Source organism: Papio anubis, chromosome 20 (genome assembly GCF_008728515.1).
Source record: "Papio anubis isolate 15944 chromosome 20, Panubis1.0, whole genome shotgun sequence".
Lineage (NCBI taxonomy): Eukaryota > Metazoa > Chordata > Mammalia > Primates > Cercopithecidae > Papio > Papio anubis.
In genome coordinates, this window is record NC_044995.1 from 45,584,779 (window position 1) to 45,601,658 (window position 16,880).

General features: G+C 50.8%; 1 protein-coding gene across 15 annotated transcripts in view; it reads left to right on the plus strand.

Moving 5' to 3' along the window:
- The window catches only part of RANBP3 (RAN binding protein 3), a 62,588-nt gene that overhangs the window by 5,079 nt on the left and 40,629 nt on the right, over nucleotides 1-16,880 (plus strand). For 11 of the 15 annotated variants that reach the window (XM_031660076.1, XM_031660077.1, XM_031660067.1 and 8 more), the window contains exon 2: nucleotides 15,283-15,338. The exons of 2 other annotated variants lie outside the window; for them this stretch is intronic. In XM_031660076.1, coding sequence (XP_031515936.1) covers nucleotides 15,283-15,338 — 56 coding nt within the window. Of the gene's footprint in view, nucleotides 1-5,402; nucleotides 6,307-15,282; nucleotides 15,339-15,715; nucleotides 16,046-16,880 lie in introns of those variants that run through there. 2 more of the 15 variants (XM_031660070.1, XM_031660075.1) reach the window with 2 other exon arrangements.

A 16,880-nucleotide genomic window follows, 5' to 3' on the forward strand; every position in this document is an offset into this window, starting at 1 on the left:
TTAGCTAGAACTGAAATAGTTGGAACCTATCCTAAACAACTTTTGGAAAATTTCTCATGAATCTGTGATAAAAAACTAATTCTGGGATTTTTGCTGAGAGCAGAATGTGTGTTTTCACCTCCACTGTGCCTCCTGTATCTGTAGCAGAAGGGGCCTGATGGTACCTGAGGGGTGTCCACACTGTAAAATCTTTTACACACTTTGAAGAGACTTTCCATTTTGCCCAGGGTCCTGCGTATAGACAGAAAAGCCCTCACTGCACTTCTGCAAAACGTTTCAAACAAGTCTTCAGGCTGCCTTTCCATTTACCAGAAAATGGGATTTTCCCGGCACCCTCGTGCATTCATTAGGTGTTAGAGTCAACCTGGGTCTGGTGCGTGCTCCTCCTCTGAGGTGGTTGGAGTGAGCAGAGGCAACAGGAATGGGGTGAGCTTCGAGTGGCATTTGGAGGAGTTTGGGGTGGAGAAGGGGGGTTGAATTCTGACCTCCTAAGTGAGTTCAGACAGTGAATAGGCCTGAGTGTAGTGGGAGATGAGGGCCATTTGAGGAAAGTTGAGATGCATTTGGGGACTCTGAGAAGAGAGTGCCATTTGTGAAAACTTAACAGAGAACCACAGAACTGCAGAGATGGCTGGTATTGGCTTGGCTGGGCATTTGGTAGCTCTCCATGGTACTATGAAGCAATCGTGAGGCAGCTGGGCTTGCATCATTATCTATTCAGGGTCTAGTGGTGGTGTTTTCTGTTTTAAGGGGTCTGGTGGAGTGGTGTTCTCTTTGACTCTCCCCTACGCAGTAGAGAATAACGTGGCCTGGGACTTCCGGGTAAAGCTCCTCACCACCACCTTCCACATGTCCACAGTTTGCTTCCTCCTTGGTAGTCTTGGCACTTAGAGCTGCCACACAGCACTAGCTATGGATCTCAGCCCCGGATGGGCTTCACGCTTGTTTAAGGAGGTTGTCAGGGAAAATCAAAACTGCTGCCTGGGCTGCACCATCGGAGATAGTTCCAGTAGTTCTAGGGTGTCTATGGTTTTAAAGAGCTCCACAGATGTTTAACAATGTGAAGCCAGAGTTGAAAACCATAGGCAGAAGTTGCAAACTTGCTTGAAGGGCAAGCAGACATATTTCGTTTGGCCCATTTAGGTTTTTGTTTGTAATTAGGAGCCAACACTTAAAATTCTGAGATTTCAGAGGGGGAAAAAATCGTATTCCTGATTTCTCAGAAAACAGCAACCACCGTTGGGCCTGCGTTCTTACACAGCAGTGATTTGTCAGCGCTAAGGCACAGCTGCGCCTTTGGATAGATTAGATTGGATACTGTGGTCCCCGCCATGTTGCTTGGGGCCTGGCCCACTTCCTTCTATTCCTGTGCCTGTGACCTTGGTTGGTATTTGGGTCTCAACCCTGTTATACAGACTCCTAGACTCTGCATCCTCTTCACTTAGAGTGCTCGTTAGCTAGAACCTTAGCATAAAGCACCTCATGGTCTGTAATTAATTCAGGATTTAGTGTCCTTGGAATGCTAGAACTCGGAGAGCACATGGCAGTGGTTCTCAGAGATGGTCCGGGGCCCTGCAGCCCCCAAGATCTTTTCAAGGGGACTGCAAGTTCAAAACTATTTCATAACAACACAAAGACATTATCTGTCCTTTTTTCCCACTCTCATTCACTTGAAAATGGACAGTGGAATTTTTTTCCAGAGGTTATTGGATGTGTGATATAGCAACAGATGAACTGCAGAAGCAGATAAGAGAATTCAGGCTAGGCACAGTGGCACACACCTGCCGTCCCAGCTACTCGGAAGGCTGAGGCGGGAGGGTCTCTTGAGCCCAGGAGTTGAAAGCCAGCCTGGGCAACATAACAGGGTCCCCTTCTTTAATAAAAAAGAGAGAGAGAGAGAATTCAGCTATCTTCTATTAAGCCAGACGTTAAAGAGATTTGTCAAAATGTAAAATAATGCCACTTTTCTCACTGATTTTTTTAAAAATATTTATTTTTCATAAAAATGTGTTATTTAGCTAAACCTTTCTGGAGTTTATTATAATCTTAAATATTTTGAAATTATCTTAGGTTTGATTTCTAATATGGCATCAATAGTAGTTACATCCCATATTTCCAAAAGCTCTTGGGGATGTTCGGTCATTGACAAGCGTGGAAAGGGGTCCCAAGACCAGGAAATTTCAGAACCACTGCCATGTGCTAGCAGAGCCACAGTGCACAGTACGGGTTTCTCCGCTGCCTCGCCAACATCGGGAGAATTCTAACCCGGGGCTAACCAGCAGGTTCCTGTTGGCAACTTGTGGCACAGTTGGAAGCACCTGGATTGGCTGTCGTTGGTTTGTGTCTTGCCTTCTGTCCTAGAACCATGGGCAAGTTGTCTGACCTTAGCTCCTGCATCTGTAAAATGGGAACAATGATACGCAAGTCTGAGGATTGTGGTATGAGAGAGAATATACTTCTGGTAATTGACCTGCTGGAATGTGGAGGTACATGTCAGTTACTGCCAGCTGTGATTCTCCTAATTGCGTAGAGAGAAAGCACCCTGTGAGTTATACCAGGGTTTTTCCACCTCAGTATTCTTTACATTGGGGCTGGTAGTGGCCATCTTGTGCATTGGAGGATGTTGGGCAGCCCCTCTAGTCTCTACTCATGTGATGCGATAGCACCCAATCATCCCACCCATCCGCTCCCAGTCATGAGAAGATAAAAGGTCTCCAGACACTGGTCCAGTGTCCCCTTAGTGGCAGAATTGCCCCCACTTGAGAACATTGGGTTATGGGATTTCACTGACACCCAAGAAACTTTGTGCTCCATAGTTATCTAACCTACTGAGGTCCTAGGAGCCTGTACACATTTAAAGCCACAGTCTGAGTGGGGAGGGAGAGAGGAGATGAATCCCAGAAGCTGGGGTGAGGGGTCACCCTGGTTTGTGCCATCTAATCTATTGGGGATTTATTTTGGTGTATAATGTGAGTTAGAGATACAGCTGAATTTTTTTGCCCAAGATTAATGCAAGGTGTCTTACCCTCAGCTCAGTTGACATTTGGGCTTGGGTCATTTGGTGGCAGGGCACTGTTCTGAGCCTCCTAGGATGTTGATCAGCATCTTTGGTCTCCATCCACTAGATATCTGTAACCGTTTCCTCCCCACCCCCACAAACATGACAACTACGATGTCTCCAGACTTTGACCAGTGTCCCCAGGGAGATGAAGTTATTCCTGGGTGAGAACCACTGGTCCACAGGATCAAGGGAACCTACCCAGGAATAAATTAATTGCCAGCTAGAGTTTAAGGCCCCTCCTCCCAACCTTCTTTTTCCATTCTGGCCTTTTGGCGGCTAAGTAGGCCTCAGTGGACATCGTATCCCTCTTGAGGAAGGACAGTCTTTTCCTTGACCTTTAACACTGCCTCTGGTCCAGGGTGAGGACCTGACAGGATGTCAGGGCTGGAAAGAACCTTCAGGGATGCCCTGAGTCCTGGCTGCACCATTTCACAGGGGCTGAAGCCCGAGGACATGGAAGCAGGTAGGGCTGGCTAGGGCCAGGGCGGCTGTCACCAGCCGTGGAGTCTAGGAATTCATGCTTGTCCTTCCTGGTGAGTCAGTAAACTCGAGGTAATGGGCACTCGTTCTCCCCTGAAAACTGAGCGGCATAGGGCACTGCATTTCACTGTCGCTGTTTATGGTGTTCAAAGAAAGGGAGGAAATTCTAGAGACAGTAGTAGTTACTCCATACACATGTTTAGAAGGCAGGCCTTGCCTTTTGCAGTAAGTTTAAAATGCCTTTGCTAAATTAAACTCCCCCAGGTTTGCCACAGAGAATTTTGGGAACTTGTTTACCCAGAATTAATTCCCGCGTTGCATCTGTGAGAGCAGAGCGTGAGTGGAAAGCGGTCCTTGAGAACTTGCCTTTCTCTGGGGGAGAGGGTGAGAAAACAGGCGGTTACCCTCTGCTTGGAGGAGAGAGGATGTTTTGCAGCATTCATGGTGATGGCCACTGGGTCCTGAGAGTTCAGGGCCTGGGCCCCAGCCTTTACACTGGATAAATCCAGATTCCTCAACATGGCCAGCAAGGGCCTCCCGGCTCTTCCTTTCCTTAGAACCTTTGACTTGGGGTCCGCTCTGCCTGGGATGTCTTGCCTTCACCTGGCTCATACCTGCTCACCCTTCATGTGTGAGCTTCAGCGAGGCCTTCCCCATTCACTCACTCTCTTCCCCCCTCCTGCAGTATTTTCTGTGCGGCACCCAGCTCCAGAATTACCCAGTTATCTCTGCACACAGCAGGTACTTGTTTGTTTTCTCTTTCCCAGTAGAGAGCTGCGGCCTTGTCTGCCATTTCTTTCCTGTTTCCAGTGCCAAGCTCGGCACTTAACACAAGTCTGCGCTTGGTAGATCCTGCTGGTGAGAGCAAGGCTTGGCCGCTCGGCTCAGCCTGCCTTCAGATCCCGTCCATTTCCTGTGACCTTAGAAGGGCTCAGGCATACTGAGCACCTGAGCGTTTGCCTTGAGTGTCCCAGGTGTCCAGGCAGCTCTTGGATCCAACCATTCCACCCCTTAAAAGGGGTCAGACTCTGACGCATTTGTCATTGCCGGGCGCTGGCAGCTGTCCTTGAATCCAAGGCCCATGCTTTAAGGTGGCATCGATGTGTTTGCAATCTTCTAAGCATAATAATGCTACCAGTGCCAGTGGGGAATCATCCTGTGTGCCAGCCACTTCCCCAAACACGGCGTGTGCATCATTTCATTTCATCCTTGCCGAAGCTGCCTGGGATGAAATAACAGCCCTTATATGTAAATGAAGACATTGTGCCCGAGGTACATTGTCTGGTCTGGGATCCCAACCACAAGTGTCCAGGGCAGGTTTGAACGCACACAAAGACCGGAGCCCGCGCTCTCCAGTATCATCAGTTTTGCTCTGCTGCCTCAGCATAAATTCTGTAGTTCTTGGCTTTGCTTCTGGTAAGCTTCTGTGTAGAGAGGGGATTTCTGTTGTCTGTACTGGAACTTTCCCCGAGTCTTCAGCCACTTGCGTTGCCTCAGCTGTGTTGGTGTCACACCACCTAGTGGCGGAGTGGCAGAACAGAAAAGTGCCGTCAAAGCTGGATCCTCCATCTCTCCATACAGTTATACAGTTTTTTCTTTTTTCTTTCTTTTCTTTTCTTTTTTTTTTTCTTTTTTTTTTTTTTGGAGACAGAGTCTCACTCTGTCACCCAGGCTGGAGGGCCGTGGTGCTCTCTCGGCTCACTGCAACCTCCACCTCCCAGGTTCAAGTGATGCTTGGGTCTCAGCCTCCCGAGTAGCTGGGATTACATATCCCACCAGGCCCAGCTAATTTTTGTAAATTGGTAGAGACAGGATTTCACCATGTTTCCCAGACTGGTCTCAAACTGTTTTCCTCAAGTGATCCACATGCCTCAGCCTTCCAACATGCTGGGATTACAGGCATGAGCCACTGTGCCCAGCCATCCATACAGTTGTAGGCAGAGTTGCTGACTTTGTATAACTTTATGGAGTTTCTGTTCAGAAGTACAAGTTCTGCCCCCAGGGGCTTACGGTCTGGGTGGGGCAGGAGTGGAGGCTTAGAAGGGTTTGGCTGCAGGGCTGATAAAGGTAGAAATAAAGAAGGCAGAATGTGGCTTGGCCCTCATGGGGTGGAGTGGGATATGAGGAGGATGTCATGGGGATGTGGCTATGATAAATGAGACTAGATATGTAAAGTACCTACCTGGAGTCCAGTAAAGGCCTTTTAACAAATGCCTGTTCCCCCTGCAATGCTTGTTGGAAGTGTAAGTATCTGGTGGTGAGATTAGAGTGGTGGAGATTGGCTTGGAGTTTGGTAGTTGAAGGTAATGCCAAGAAGATGAGCATTCCAAAAAGAAGTACATAAAATATAAGATACCATCAGCTCCAAAAAGTGTGTCCCTATAATCTCCATGAGACCAGTTGAAAGTTATAGAAATATATTGGAGTATTGAGAAAAGAATTGAGTCACCCAGGGTCCCACCACCTTCCACTAGCTGGGCTGGAGAACCCTGAGCATGCTATACACAGAGATCCACAGAGGCATCACCTAGCAACTGCATGTTTGAGATCAGTTCCATTCCTCACCAGAGCATTAGTTGGAGGACAGAGCTGACACGTCAGTGACAGATTTACCTTTGTGCTGTGGCACAGAACTGTTTATAATAATTTCTGAAAAATATAAATGACTTGAAGGGTTGTGATCGTGTCACCAGATTACAGGAGCTGCCACATTTTAATAGACTGTTATTTGTGTTGGCGAGATGCTTTCCATATTTTTTTCACAGGTAAGAAGATTAAGACATATCAGCCCAGGATTAAAGCTAATTTTATACAAGTACCTTGCTGACAGTTTGGTCAGGAGTTCTAAGTCACTTTCTAGATGAGGGCAGTTTCTTGGCAGGTGTTGGAGTCATCATTCAGGAGGAGAATAAACAGAAAAAGCAAAGATATTCCAGATTCTCTCCTATATGTGTTTTCCCAGGCCTATGTAGTTTCTTCTATTTAGTTTTAGTGGGAGATCCTCCACGACAGGCTGGAGGCAGCCATGGGCCGGTGGGGAGGCAAAGCTTACTGCAAGGCAGGGCTGCCCTTGCTTCTTTGTAAATTATTCTCTGTAGCAGTGAGGAAAGAAAGTTTATATGGAAGAGGACAGAGGCGGAGGCGAGGGTGTGCATGTTGTCAGCTTAGATTCTGAATACATTACGCAAAGCATTCCAGGGTGGAACATTTGACAGACGAAGACAGAATGCAGCTTGTGTCACCATTGAGTGTGTGCCTTGGTATGTGTCTTTGATATTGTCTCGACAACCTTAAAGGATTTCAGTCTTGTTGGGGATCAGCCATGGGGTAATCACACACTGTGTTGGCCAAGGCAGGTGGTCACCTGACCTGCGGGAAACCTTGCACTGACCCCGGAACTCATAACTAGCCCCCTAGTTTGGTTCGTGCTCCTCCATAGGTGCTTATCCAGAATAGCTACTTTATTCCTACTGTCGTTTCTCAAAAGGAAAGAGCGTGTTTGTCGTAGCTCTGAGGCCTGCCTGTGCAGAAAAGGTGAGAGGAAGCAAACTGGAGTTCCAGGTGACTCTTCCATTTTGCACATGTAGTACTTGGCCAGCAGCGGAGCGGTGTGTGGCGCTTAGGAGCGTGGGCCCGGGCTTCAGAGTCGGCCCACCCGGCCAGAAGACCCGGGCCCCCTCGGACAGGTCATTTAACCTGATTATCCGTTTCCTTTCCTGTGAAAGGATGTTGGTGTAAACCATCTCCTAAGGTGGTTGTGAAGATTTGGTGACATGATGCAAATAAAACCTAACACATAAAAAATTGCTCGAAGAACGCTGGGCACGTACATGAAACCATCCCGCGTCTGGGAGACTCCCTTTGTGGATGCCTTTGCTGTGCGTCACATGGCAGAAGCTAGGAGAAGTCTAAGAGGTAGAACAGGATTCTACAACCCTTGTTCACCTGGAGGGTTGGGAAACTCACTTTTCTACCCTGGGCCACCGCTGGGGTCCAGGCCAGCTCCTTGCTTTCTGCTTTCCTTGCTGGTAGTAGGCTGCAGAGACCTCACCCCTTTCCTTAAATCTGGGATGCCCCTGCCACCCACCCTGTCCCAAGGGGCTCTACAGCTCCATCTCCCCTCCTCGCTGCCTCTGAAGTAGACACAGAATTCATTTTGTCATCAAGGTTTTGCCACCAGTCAGTCTCTTGGCAGAAAATAATACAGATACAACCTTTGAGTCCTGGTCCCTGGAGGCTGCTTGTAGATGTGCTACCAGGAGGCCTGCTGTTTAACTCTCACGTGTGGGCTGTTGAAAACCGCCCTCCTCCTTTCGTCTTCCTTACTCTTTGAAGAGGCGGTATCTGGGCCCTTTCCCTAGACAAAGATGCTATCCACCAAATTACAGAGGTGACTTCAGGGTTCAGGGTGAGGGTTTTATGGACTTCGCACACACACCCCCAAGCCATCTGGGTCCTAGGTCAGTCATTCCTGCTTTAGAGGAAGAGCCCACCTCCTCAGAGACCTACTGCCCCCTGCAAGGAGAACAGTTCCTCTAGGGTCAGGAGGAAGACTGTCCCTCCAGGGGAAGAGACCACCTTCCACCAGGACCCCCACCTTCATTGCAGCAATCTTTGGCCCTTTCCTCAAAAAAGCTATCGTAGGAACTGCTTCAATTTGATTGGAGTTTCCCTCTTAGGAGCTTCTGCACTGACCCATACAGGTGTAAATGTGCAGACCTCAGACCCCAGGGAAGGGTGGAGGTGCCCCCTGCACACCCCACCCCTCCACCACCTCCACTTGGCTCCTCTTGCCCCAGGCTGGCCTGTTTTCCAGTCTGTCCCCAAGGCATGTCCCAGGCACTAGCACAGTACCAGGCCCACTGCATGTGCCACGCTGACCTGGTTCCTCCAGCACTCCTCATTCTGCTGCCGTGTGCTTCCCTGTTCCTGTTCACGTGGCCAAATGCTGCTTGTCCTTCTGTCCAGACAGCCCCTCTCCCAGCAGCCTTCCCTGATTCACTCCCTTCCACAGCCTCGCAGGGTTGGAAGCCCCAGCTCTATGTTCCCAGGGCCTCCTGTGCCTCCCCTGTGTCATATGTTCAGATAAGGTGTGATGGGCGCTCCAGACAGGGACATGTCTCCCTGTGTCACTGCCGTGTCTCCAGAGGCCGATGCAGTGCTTGGTGCACAGTGGGTGCCGGGATATGTGGAATTGCTGAGCGAATATTAGGATTGAATCTTTTCATCCTCTGTGCACCTGGCGGAGTGCTCCCAGGCTCAACTGGGTGAGCACCCTGACAGCCATAGCCACATGAGGATGACTGGGTAGAGGTTGGGGGGCCGGGCCGAGCAGGTCTGAGGGGTTCCCAACATCTGGTAGAAGTTGGGAAGGAGAGCAGAGATGGGCAAGCTTCCTGTGCTGGGACTGGCTTGCTTCTTAGCCTGTCTGTGCTCATCGCTGGGGCTGCAAAGACCAGGACCAGAACACTGGCCCCATCCTGGGGAATCCCAGCTGGTCCCATTTAGCATCTGAGTCTCACAAGTGGGTTGAGGGTAGCAGAGGACGGGAGGGAGAGCCAGCACTGTGGGCCTGGATGCCAGCAGGGGCTCACTCCATTCAGTTTCTGGCCAGGCCATCTCCCCTTGCTGTTTTCCTGGGGGACCAGGGTCAGCAGGGGACTCTCCTTGGCCCGGGTCTGTGGTCCTCACAGGATCACAGTTGTTGGGCTCGGGCTGGGTGCTGTCTGGGCATGTGAGCTGAGGAGGGTCGCAGGGTAGAGGATGCTGGATGGGAGAAGGTTTTGAATTCAGCAGTAGCCATGTGGGACTTGGTGCACAGTGCCCCGGAAAGCCATGGTGAGGCCAGAGAGGAAGTATGTGGTGGGCCAGAGCACCCCACACGTTGTTTGAGGTGACTTGTGTCCAAGGAGGAGAGGCTCAGAATCTCCCCCATTTCACACACCAGTGTTGTCCACAGTGGTCCATGAAACGTCATTCTCAGGCCTCATCATGGATGTCCCTGGAAATGGGGGAACTCCCTGGTCACATAACTTTGGGAAGCATCTGGTCAAATGAGTTTCTTTCCTTTCTTTCTCTGTGTTTTTGGGACAAGGTCTCACTCTGTCACCTAGCCTGGAGTGCAGTGGCACGATCATGGCTCACTGCAGCCTGTAACTCCTGGGCTCAAGCAGTCCTCCCACCTCGGCCTCCCAAGTAGCTGGGACTACAGGAGTGGGCCACCATGCCTGGCTACTTGTTTATTTTTTGTAGAAATAGGGTCTCATTATGTTGCCCAGACAGGTCTCCAACTCCTGGGTTCAAGTGATGCTCCCTCGTCAGCCTTCCAAGTGCTGAGATTACAAACGTGAGCCACTGTGGCTTGTGTTGGTTTTCTCATCTCTTAATATACTGATGTGTGAAGTCAATCTCCAGACAGACTGCTTTTTTACAAACTAGATTTCAACAGGGAGCATGTTACAGGACCGAAAACAACAACAACAAAAAACCCAACCTCTTGGTTGACAGATTCTGGGTCAAATCGTCTGCATTTGATTCTATTTTAATGTTTTAGGTCTTCATGGTGGGTCTCTAGAATAATCTCCAGTGGTGATTTTCCCTTGACCTGTGAAAGAAAAGCTGGGCTAGGAATTGAAGCAGGTTGTAGAAGCCTCGCTACTGCTGGCCGCCTGTCCATTCCCCAAACTTGAGTTGGAGGTGGCTGAACACATGCTGCTTCCTCACTGATATAGCCAGAATCAGCCTGGTGATAGGGAATGGCTACAAACAGCAACCCATGCCTCTGGTGGTCGGGGGGAGTGGGGCGGTCCTGCCTGGAATGGGGCTTGTGTGTGTTGTCTGTTTGCGTTAGCCATGCTGATTTGTAGTTGATCAACCTTTGGTCTGAGTAGAAATGCAGCGTGAGTAACTGACGCTCTGTGCTTTGGGTGGAGATGTGACTGAAGCTCATTTCTACATGTTAGTTAGTGCAGTGGCTGGGTCAGTCATTAATGCCAGACCTGCCATCAGCAGGGGTTACGATGGACCGAGATGGGCCAAGGTCATCTCCTGTTGCTGTATACTCTTGATTCTGTTCCTCTGGAGAACCCTGGCCATGCCTCCCTGGGTTCTTAGTCCTTGCAGCATGTGACATTTCATTCACTCCCTAACTGCCGGTTGAGCGCCTGTTATGTGTGAGGCTCTGTGTTTGGCACTGAGAATACAGAGGTGAACGGAACAGATGAGGCCCCACTTTCTAGAACTTACATCTAGGGGTAGATGCTGTCACCACACATCCCTCTGGGAGTGCCAGGGCTTTGCAGTGCCTGGTCACCAAGTGCAAACACGCCCCTCGCTTTCAGTCAGATGTTTTCCCCTGAAGCGTCTGCCCTCAGCTTCCCATTCTCCACTCTTCCTGTGGCACCCTGCACAGAATGAGGGCTTAGTAAATATTTGTGAGTGCATAGCAGCTGGTGTTGTGTAGATGAACGACAGATAGAGGGCCTAGTTCAAACAGTCATTGCAGGGTGTTGATGCGGCGTGTGCTGGGTGATAGGCTGTTTCAGCTGCTGTGGCCGTGGTCTCTGCCATGCCCCGTGGCAGGGATAGAAGGCCTGCTTGGGAGGGAGTGCAGCAGGGCGGGCACGTCTCTCACAGTGGGAGCTTCCTGAATGAGATGGTGTCCGTGCAGGAGTAAGCACTGGCCATGGAAAACAAGGTGAACTACGGGCTCTCGGTAGCGGGACTAAACCAAGCAGAAGTCCAGAAGTGCACCCTGAGTGTGGGTCGTGCAGGGACAGCGGGCTTTTCAGTGCCACCACAGTGGGAGGTGGAGGGTTAGTGGCCGGGCGTGGCCTCTGTCTCAAGGTGCTCAGCCTCTACTCTGTGGAAGACACTGCAGTTTTGTTTTGTTTTGTTTTTCTTTTTCTTTTTTCTTTTTCTTTATTTTTTTTGAGATGGAGTTTCGCTCTTGTTGCCCAGGCTGGAGTGCAGTGGCGTGATCTCGGCTCACTGCAACCTCTGCCTCCCAGGTTCAAGCGATTCTCCTGCCTCAGCCTCCCAAGTAGCTGGACTTACAGGTGTGCACCACCACGCCCAGCTCATTTTTCGTATTTTTAGTAGAGATGGGGTTTCTCCGTGTTGGTCAGGCTGGTCTCGAGCTCCTGACCTCAGGTGATCCGCCCATCTCGGCCTCCCAAAGTGCTGGGATTACAGGCATGAGCCACCGTGCCCAGCTGACACTGCAGTTTTTTGTTTGTTTGTTTGTTTTGTTTTGTTTTTTTGAGGAGTCTCGCTCTGCCGCCCAGGCTGGAGTGCAGTGGCACAACCTCCTCTCACTGCAAGCTCCGCCTCCCGGGTACATGCCATTCTCCTGCCTCAGCCTCCCGAGTAGCTGGGCCTACAGGCGCCCGCCACCACTCCCAGCTAATTTTTTGTATTTTTAGTAGAGACAGGGTTTCACCATGTTAGCCAGGATGGTCTCGATCTCCTGACCTTGTGATCCACCCGTCTTGGCCTCCCAAAGTGCTGGGATTACAGGCGTGAGACACTGTGCCAGGCCGACATTGCAGTTTTAAGTGTGCATTTCATGACAGTGCTTCTGGCTGCTCTGTGGAGGCCAGATCTAAGGGAGTGAGAGTAGAGGCAGAGAAGGAAAGGAGGGCTGAATGGTGGCAGGAGTGGGTACAGGAACAGGAGATGGGAGGCAATTGCGGAGGATCTGATTGGATGTCACCCTGGCTTTCTGTTCTCTGGGTGGCTCCTGTCAGAGCTGGACCCTCACGTCCCCTTCCATAGCCTCCCTCTGTCTCCAGCTGGGTCACATGTCCAGGCACAGGGCAGGGTTGTTGCTCCATCAGAGGGGCTCTCTCCTGGCCCATGCCCCCCAGCCCTGCTGTGTGTCCAGAAGGCTCCAGGCAGGACCTTGGCACCACAGCCAGCCCAGGCCTCCCATAGTTACTCAAGTAGCTGCAGTCCCCTCCGCGTACCTGCAGATCCACTGACACGGTTCTCATCACCAGCGCACACTTCTCTCCGTCCAAATGGTTCTCTCTCTTCTGGCCCTTCCTTACTAGCCTGGCACCGAGTGTCTTCGCCTCACATTTTCTCTAATGTCCCTCTCCCCTCCCCTTCATGAAGTGTTTGTTGAATCCATACAGTGTGCCAAGTACTGTTCTCAGACCATTGGGTACCCAGGGGAACAAAGCAGTCTCCGATCTCATGGAGTTTATATCTTAATGGGTGAGACAGACCATAAACCCATCAATATGGAGTGGATCAGGCAGTGACACTTGTTATGAAGAGAAAGAAAGCATCTTAGCGTCACTTTGAGGCCTGTCCAAGGTCTCTTCCACAGATGCTGGCCTGCAGCATGTGTGTAATTAAGTCTGCAGTGACTGGACCACGCCTCTCTCAGACTGGAGTCTGTTAGTGACAGGGGGCAGAGATCGAGCTCAAACTGGCTTAAGCAAAAATTAGCACTGATTGGCTTCACTGAAAAGTCTGGGGACAGAGTTAGCTTTGGGCCAAGCTTGACTCAGGGCTGAACACAGGCCAGATTTAGTCCTCCCGCTCCTTCTGTGACTCTGCTACCCTCTGGTTGGCTCTGGTCCAAGGCCCCTCTCGGTGACATGGGATTGGCATGGCAGCCTCAGGGTCATTCACTAGCAGCTCAGCAGCCCCAGGATCTCCAGCGAAAGGCTCGGCCTTGTTCATGTGCTGCATGTTTGCCAATGCATGCGGGACTCTCCTTGTCAGGCCTGGAGCTAGGACTGAGCTTTGCGCCATCTGAACTCGGGACGGGGGGACAAGGGGTGGGTAGCTCCCTAAAGAAAATGGGGTTGGCGAGTGCCAAACTGGCTCAAACCCTGGCTCCTTCCTGTGCATCTTGTGACCTGACAGCTGGCAGGGATGCAAATGCAGAGGTCGGGGCTGGGCTTGTGGGGTACAGACGCGGCACCGGAAGGCCTCTAGGATCCTGGTAGCAGACACGGTGTGGATATGCTGCTGCTCTGTCCCAGAGTCCTCCAGCATTCCTTTGACATCATTTATTGCCTGGCATAGGCGCATTAATTCACGTTTGTCAAGTGGCACCTGTGCGTTGTTTTGGCAAGAAGTCTGCTTAGGGAAACCTGGAAGTCTGGTTGGAGACCCCTCTGACCCCCACCTGCTCCCTTGTAGCCCCTGGGTCTCGTGCATGCCAGTCACCCCAGTGTTTGCCTTGGCTGTACACAGTGAATTGGACCCCAGCGTGCCGAGGCTTCAGGGAGGATGGTGGGGGAAATGTCACCATCAGTGGGCTGCCTGGCTGTGGACTGTTGCCCCAAGGTGAAGACCAGAGTCTGTCCTGCTTCTGCAGGAGTGGGGTGGTGTCTGTTTGGTCATCTTGGTGCTGTCCCTTTCTCTCCACCTCAGTCACTACCACCTGGTCTCCCCATGGCCACCCTCACTCTTCCCCAAACTGTTCGCTTTCAAGCTAAACCAACGCCAGGCATCCCCTTGCCTTTTATGACATTTCCCCAGCAAGTCAGCATGCCCACCGCCTGCCCCCACCCCCATTACCCCACAAGCTGTGCCTTCAAGATGCTGCTGCTCTCCCTTCCAGCTCTTCTTGAGACCCCAGCACAGCCCCCTCTTCTCGTGGACCTCACCTGGACTCCAGAGCAGACCAGGTCAATGCCCAGGCAGAGTGCCTTCGTCATGATCACAGGCAGTGCATGCTTCCTGGCTAATGTCTGGCTCCCCACAATGGGGGGCCCTGCGAAAGCAAGGCTCTGCCCAAATCCTGCTCACCGCAGAGGCACCAGTGTGCGGCCTGCAGCAAGCACTCATCAGAGTCACAGCTGCTCTTGCTTGGCCTCCACGCTGGGCCCTCAGTGCCCTGAATGGTGAAAGAGGCCCTGGGAGCACCCCCAGGGTTCATCAAAGTACATGCAGGCCCAACGCCATGAGGCAGGTGTGGTCTGCGCCTCCTCGTGGGGTCGAGGCAGTCCTCATCTTCCCATGCAGGCAGCAGGGCCTCCTGGGCTGTCACCCACTCCAGGACTGAGTGGCACGGGGCTGTGGATCTGGCTGCCCCTGGGTAGGAGACAGATGGTGTTGCATGGGCATTGCAGGCTGCCTTGCTCTTGTCTCATTAAGGGACAGAACACCCCAGAGTGTTTCTTCCTTCAACAGCCGCTGTGCAAGATGAACTCTCAGACCTCTGGCAACTCCAGACATCCTTTCCTCCCTACCAGCACTCACTTAGAGGTCCAGGTTGAGCGTTGGGATTGTTCTACCAGAACTGTCTCTGCAAAGAGCACAAGCAATGTGGCCCTTTTTGGTTGCCCTCTGGCCTGTAAACTTTAAAAAGCTAAATTAGTCTCTAACATTTGCAACTCAGGAGATGCCGCATAAAAAGCCAGTGTCTGTGCGCCACATTCCTGCAAGGCCGTGGTTGGTGGCGCCAAATAGCGCTGCCACACTCTCCACTGCTCTCCCACTCCCATTTACACGCCCAGTCTCAGTGAGCCTGGAAAGCTCCTTGCTGACAATAAATGCACACAGCAGAGGACACACGCCACATTCTGGGTGTGTTTCACAAACCCAGCGCACCTGTGCATCCAAGCGTCCAAGTCAAGGTGCTGTTCTAAGCGATTTGATGTTCTCTGGAGTTACTAGTTTTATTTATATGTATGTTTAACATATTGCAAACAAATGTAGCTTTGTTAACTGTATGCATATAGTGTTGGGGGGAAAAAAACTAATTTTTCTTTTTGCAGAAAAGCCTGCCATTGCTCCGCCCGTCTTTGTGTTTCAGAAGGATAAAGGACAAAAGGTAAGGGGCTGGTACGTTCTCTCTTCACTTCGTTACTCTAATTTGTTCTCTCTTCACTGAGAGTCTCTTTTCCAGGTCGCGTTGCCAAGGCTACTTCTGCCCACAGACGGGGAGACCTAAGCAGAGGCCTTTACACCTTCATGTTGAGCTTGGAGGGAAAAGGCCTGGTGGCTTTAGGTTACCGTGGAGAGAGGTTAGGATGGGTCTGTTGTGGAAAGGGCTCAGAGAGTTTATTGAAACAGTGTTAGAAAGCTTCTTCCTAATTCCTGATGATTTGTTTGAAAAATGCCACTGTACCTTAGGAAAACTAATAGCAGAGGGACAGTAGGGAGCAAAGGGAGGAAGGAAGGTGGGGAGGAAGTCAGGGAGGGAGGGAAAGGAGGAGAGCAATGGTGGTTACGGGGGAAACAAGACCTTTAAGACTGGATTCATTGGCCCTAACCAACTTGGCATATGTGCATTTACAGTAATTATTCATTTGTTTGCATTACATATTTATACCCTGTGTCCATGAGGCTGCTTCTCCCTTGGATTCAGGGTGTCTGGGTCGCAGTGTGGTTGGAAGTACCTCGCCTGATTCATGGCGATGAGCTGGCAGCCTGTGGAAGGTCTGATTGGCGCGGCAGCAGGGTTCTGTGATAAGACAACGATGGATGCTGTTTACCTTGAAGCCATCGGCTTCTCTCACTGACAGATCAGTGTGGAAGGTCAGAGTTGCGTCAGAAGTTAGTCGGTGGTGCTGTGTGGCAGTGACTCCTCAGCTTGCATGGGGACCCCCACTGTTTATCCAGAAATAATGTGTGGTCCCTCTGCACTGATGCCCAGTGGTGGCACTCCCCACCTCACACCCATTGCAACATGTTAGAGGGACCAAGTGCTGTGCTGTTTCGGTGTGTTTTGAGGATGTCTGCATCTTGTTGGTGATAACAGCATTTGAGAATCTCATCAACTCCATTCTCCTGTGGCTTCTGTCCCCTCACAGGTGACCAGCTCCCAAGCTGGAAGCCGCTCTCATGATCTGGGACTTACGGCTGCTGGTCTTCGGTCCTGTCCCGAAGCCAGCGTTTATCTTGATGTGGCCCAGTTTTCCTGAGCAATATTCAAGTGCTCTGTGGGGGTCGCGTGTGTGTGTTTGGGGGGATTGGGGAGGAGGGGAAAATGATTGTCCTAAACCTCCCCCAACACACCCCTCCCAGGATACCTGTGTGTTAGCCGGGACTTATCTACTAATTTGTGAAACTTTCCCATTGTTACTCTTTTTGCTGAAGAAGAAATCCAGAAACATGTGAAAACTTTCTTCTAGTTTTGTTTTGATTCTCCAGGTATTTCCAAGATAAATCTGCCTCTGCTATCTCCTCTCCCTTGGGCCTGACAAGTACAGCTTAATGACGTGATTTTATGATTTGTCTTTTGGAGGTTCCTTCAGTATGAAAGGACTGGTGCATTTCTCTAGTTTTAGAGAATAGTAAAGGCTCAGGACTTTACTATTGTTGGAACTCCGTTGGAAATGTTATAGTCATTCCTCAGGTGTTCAGTAAAATC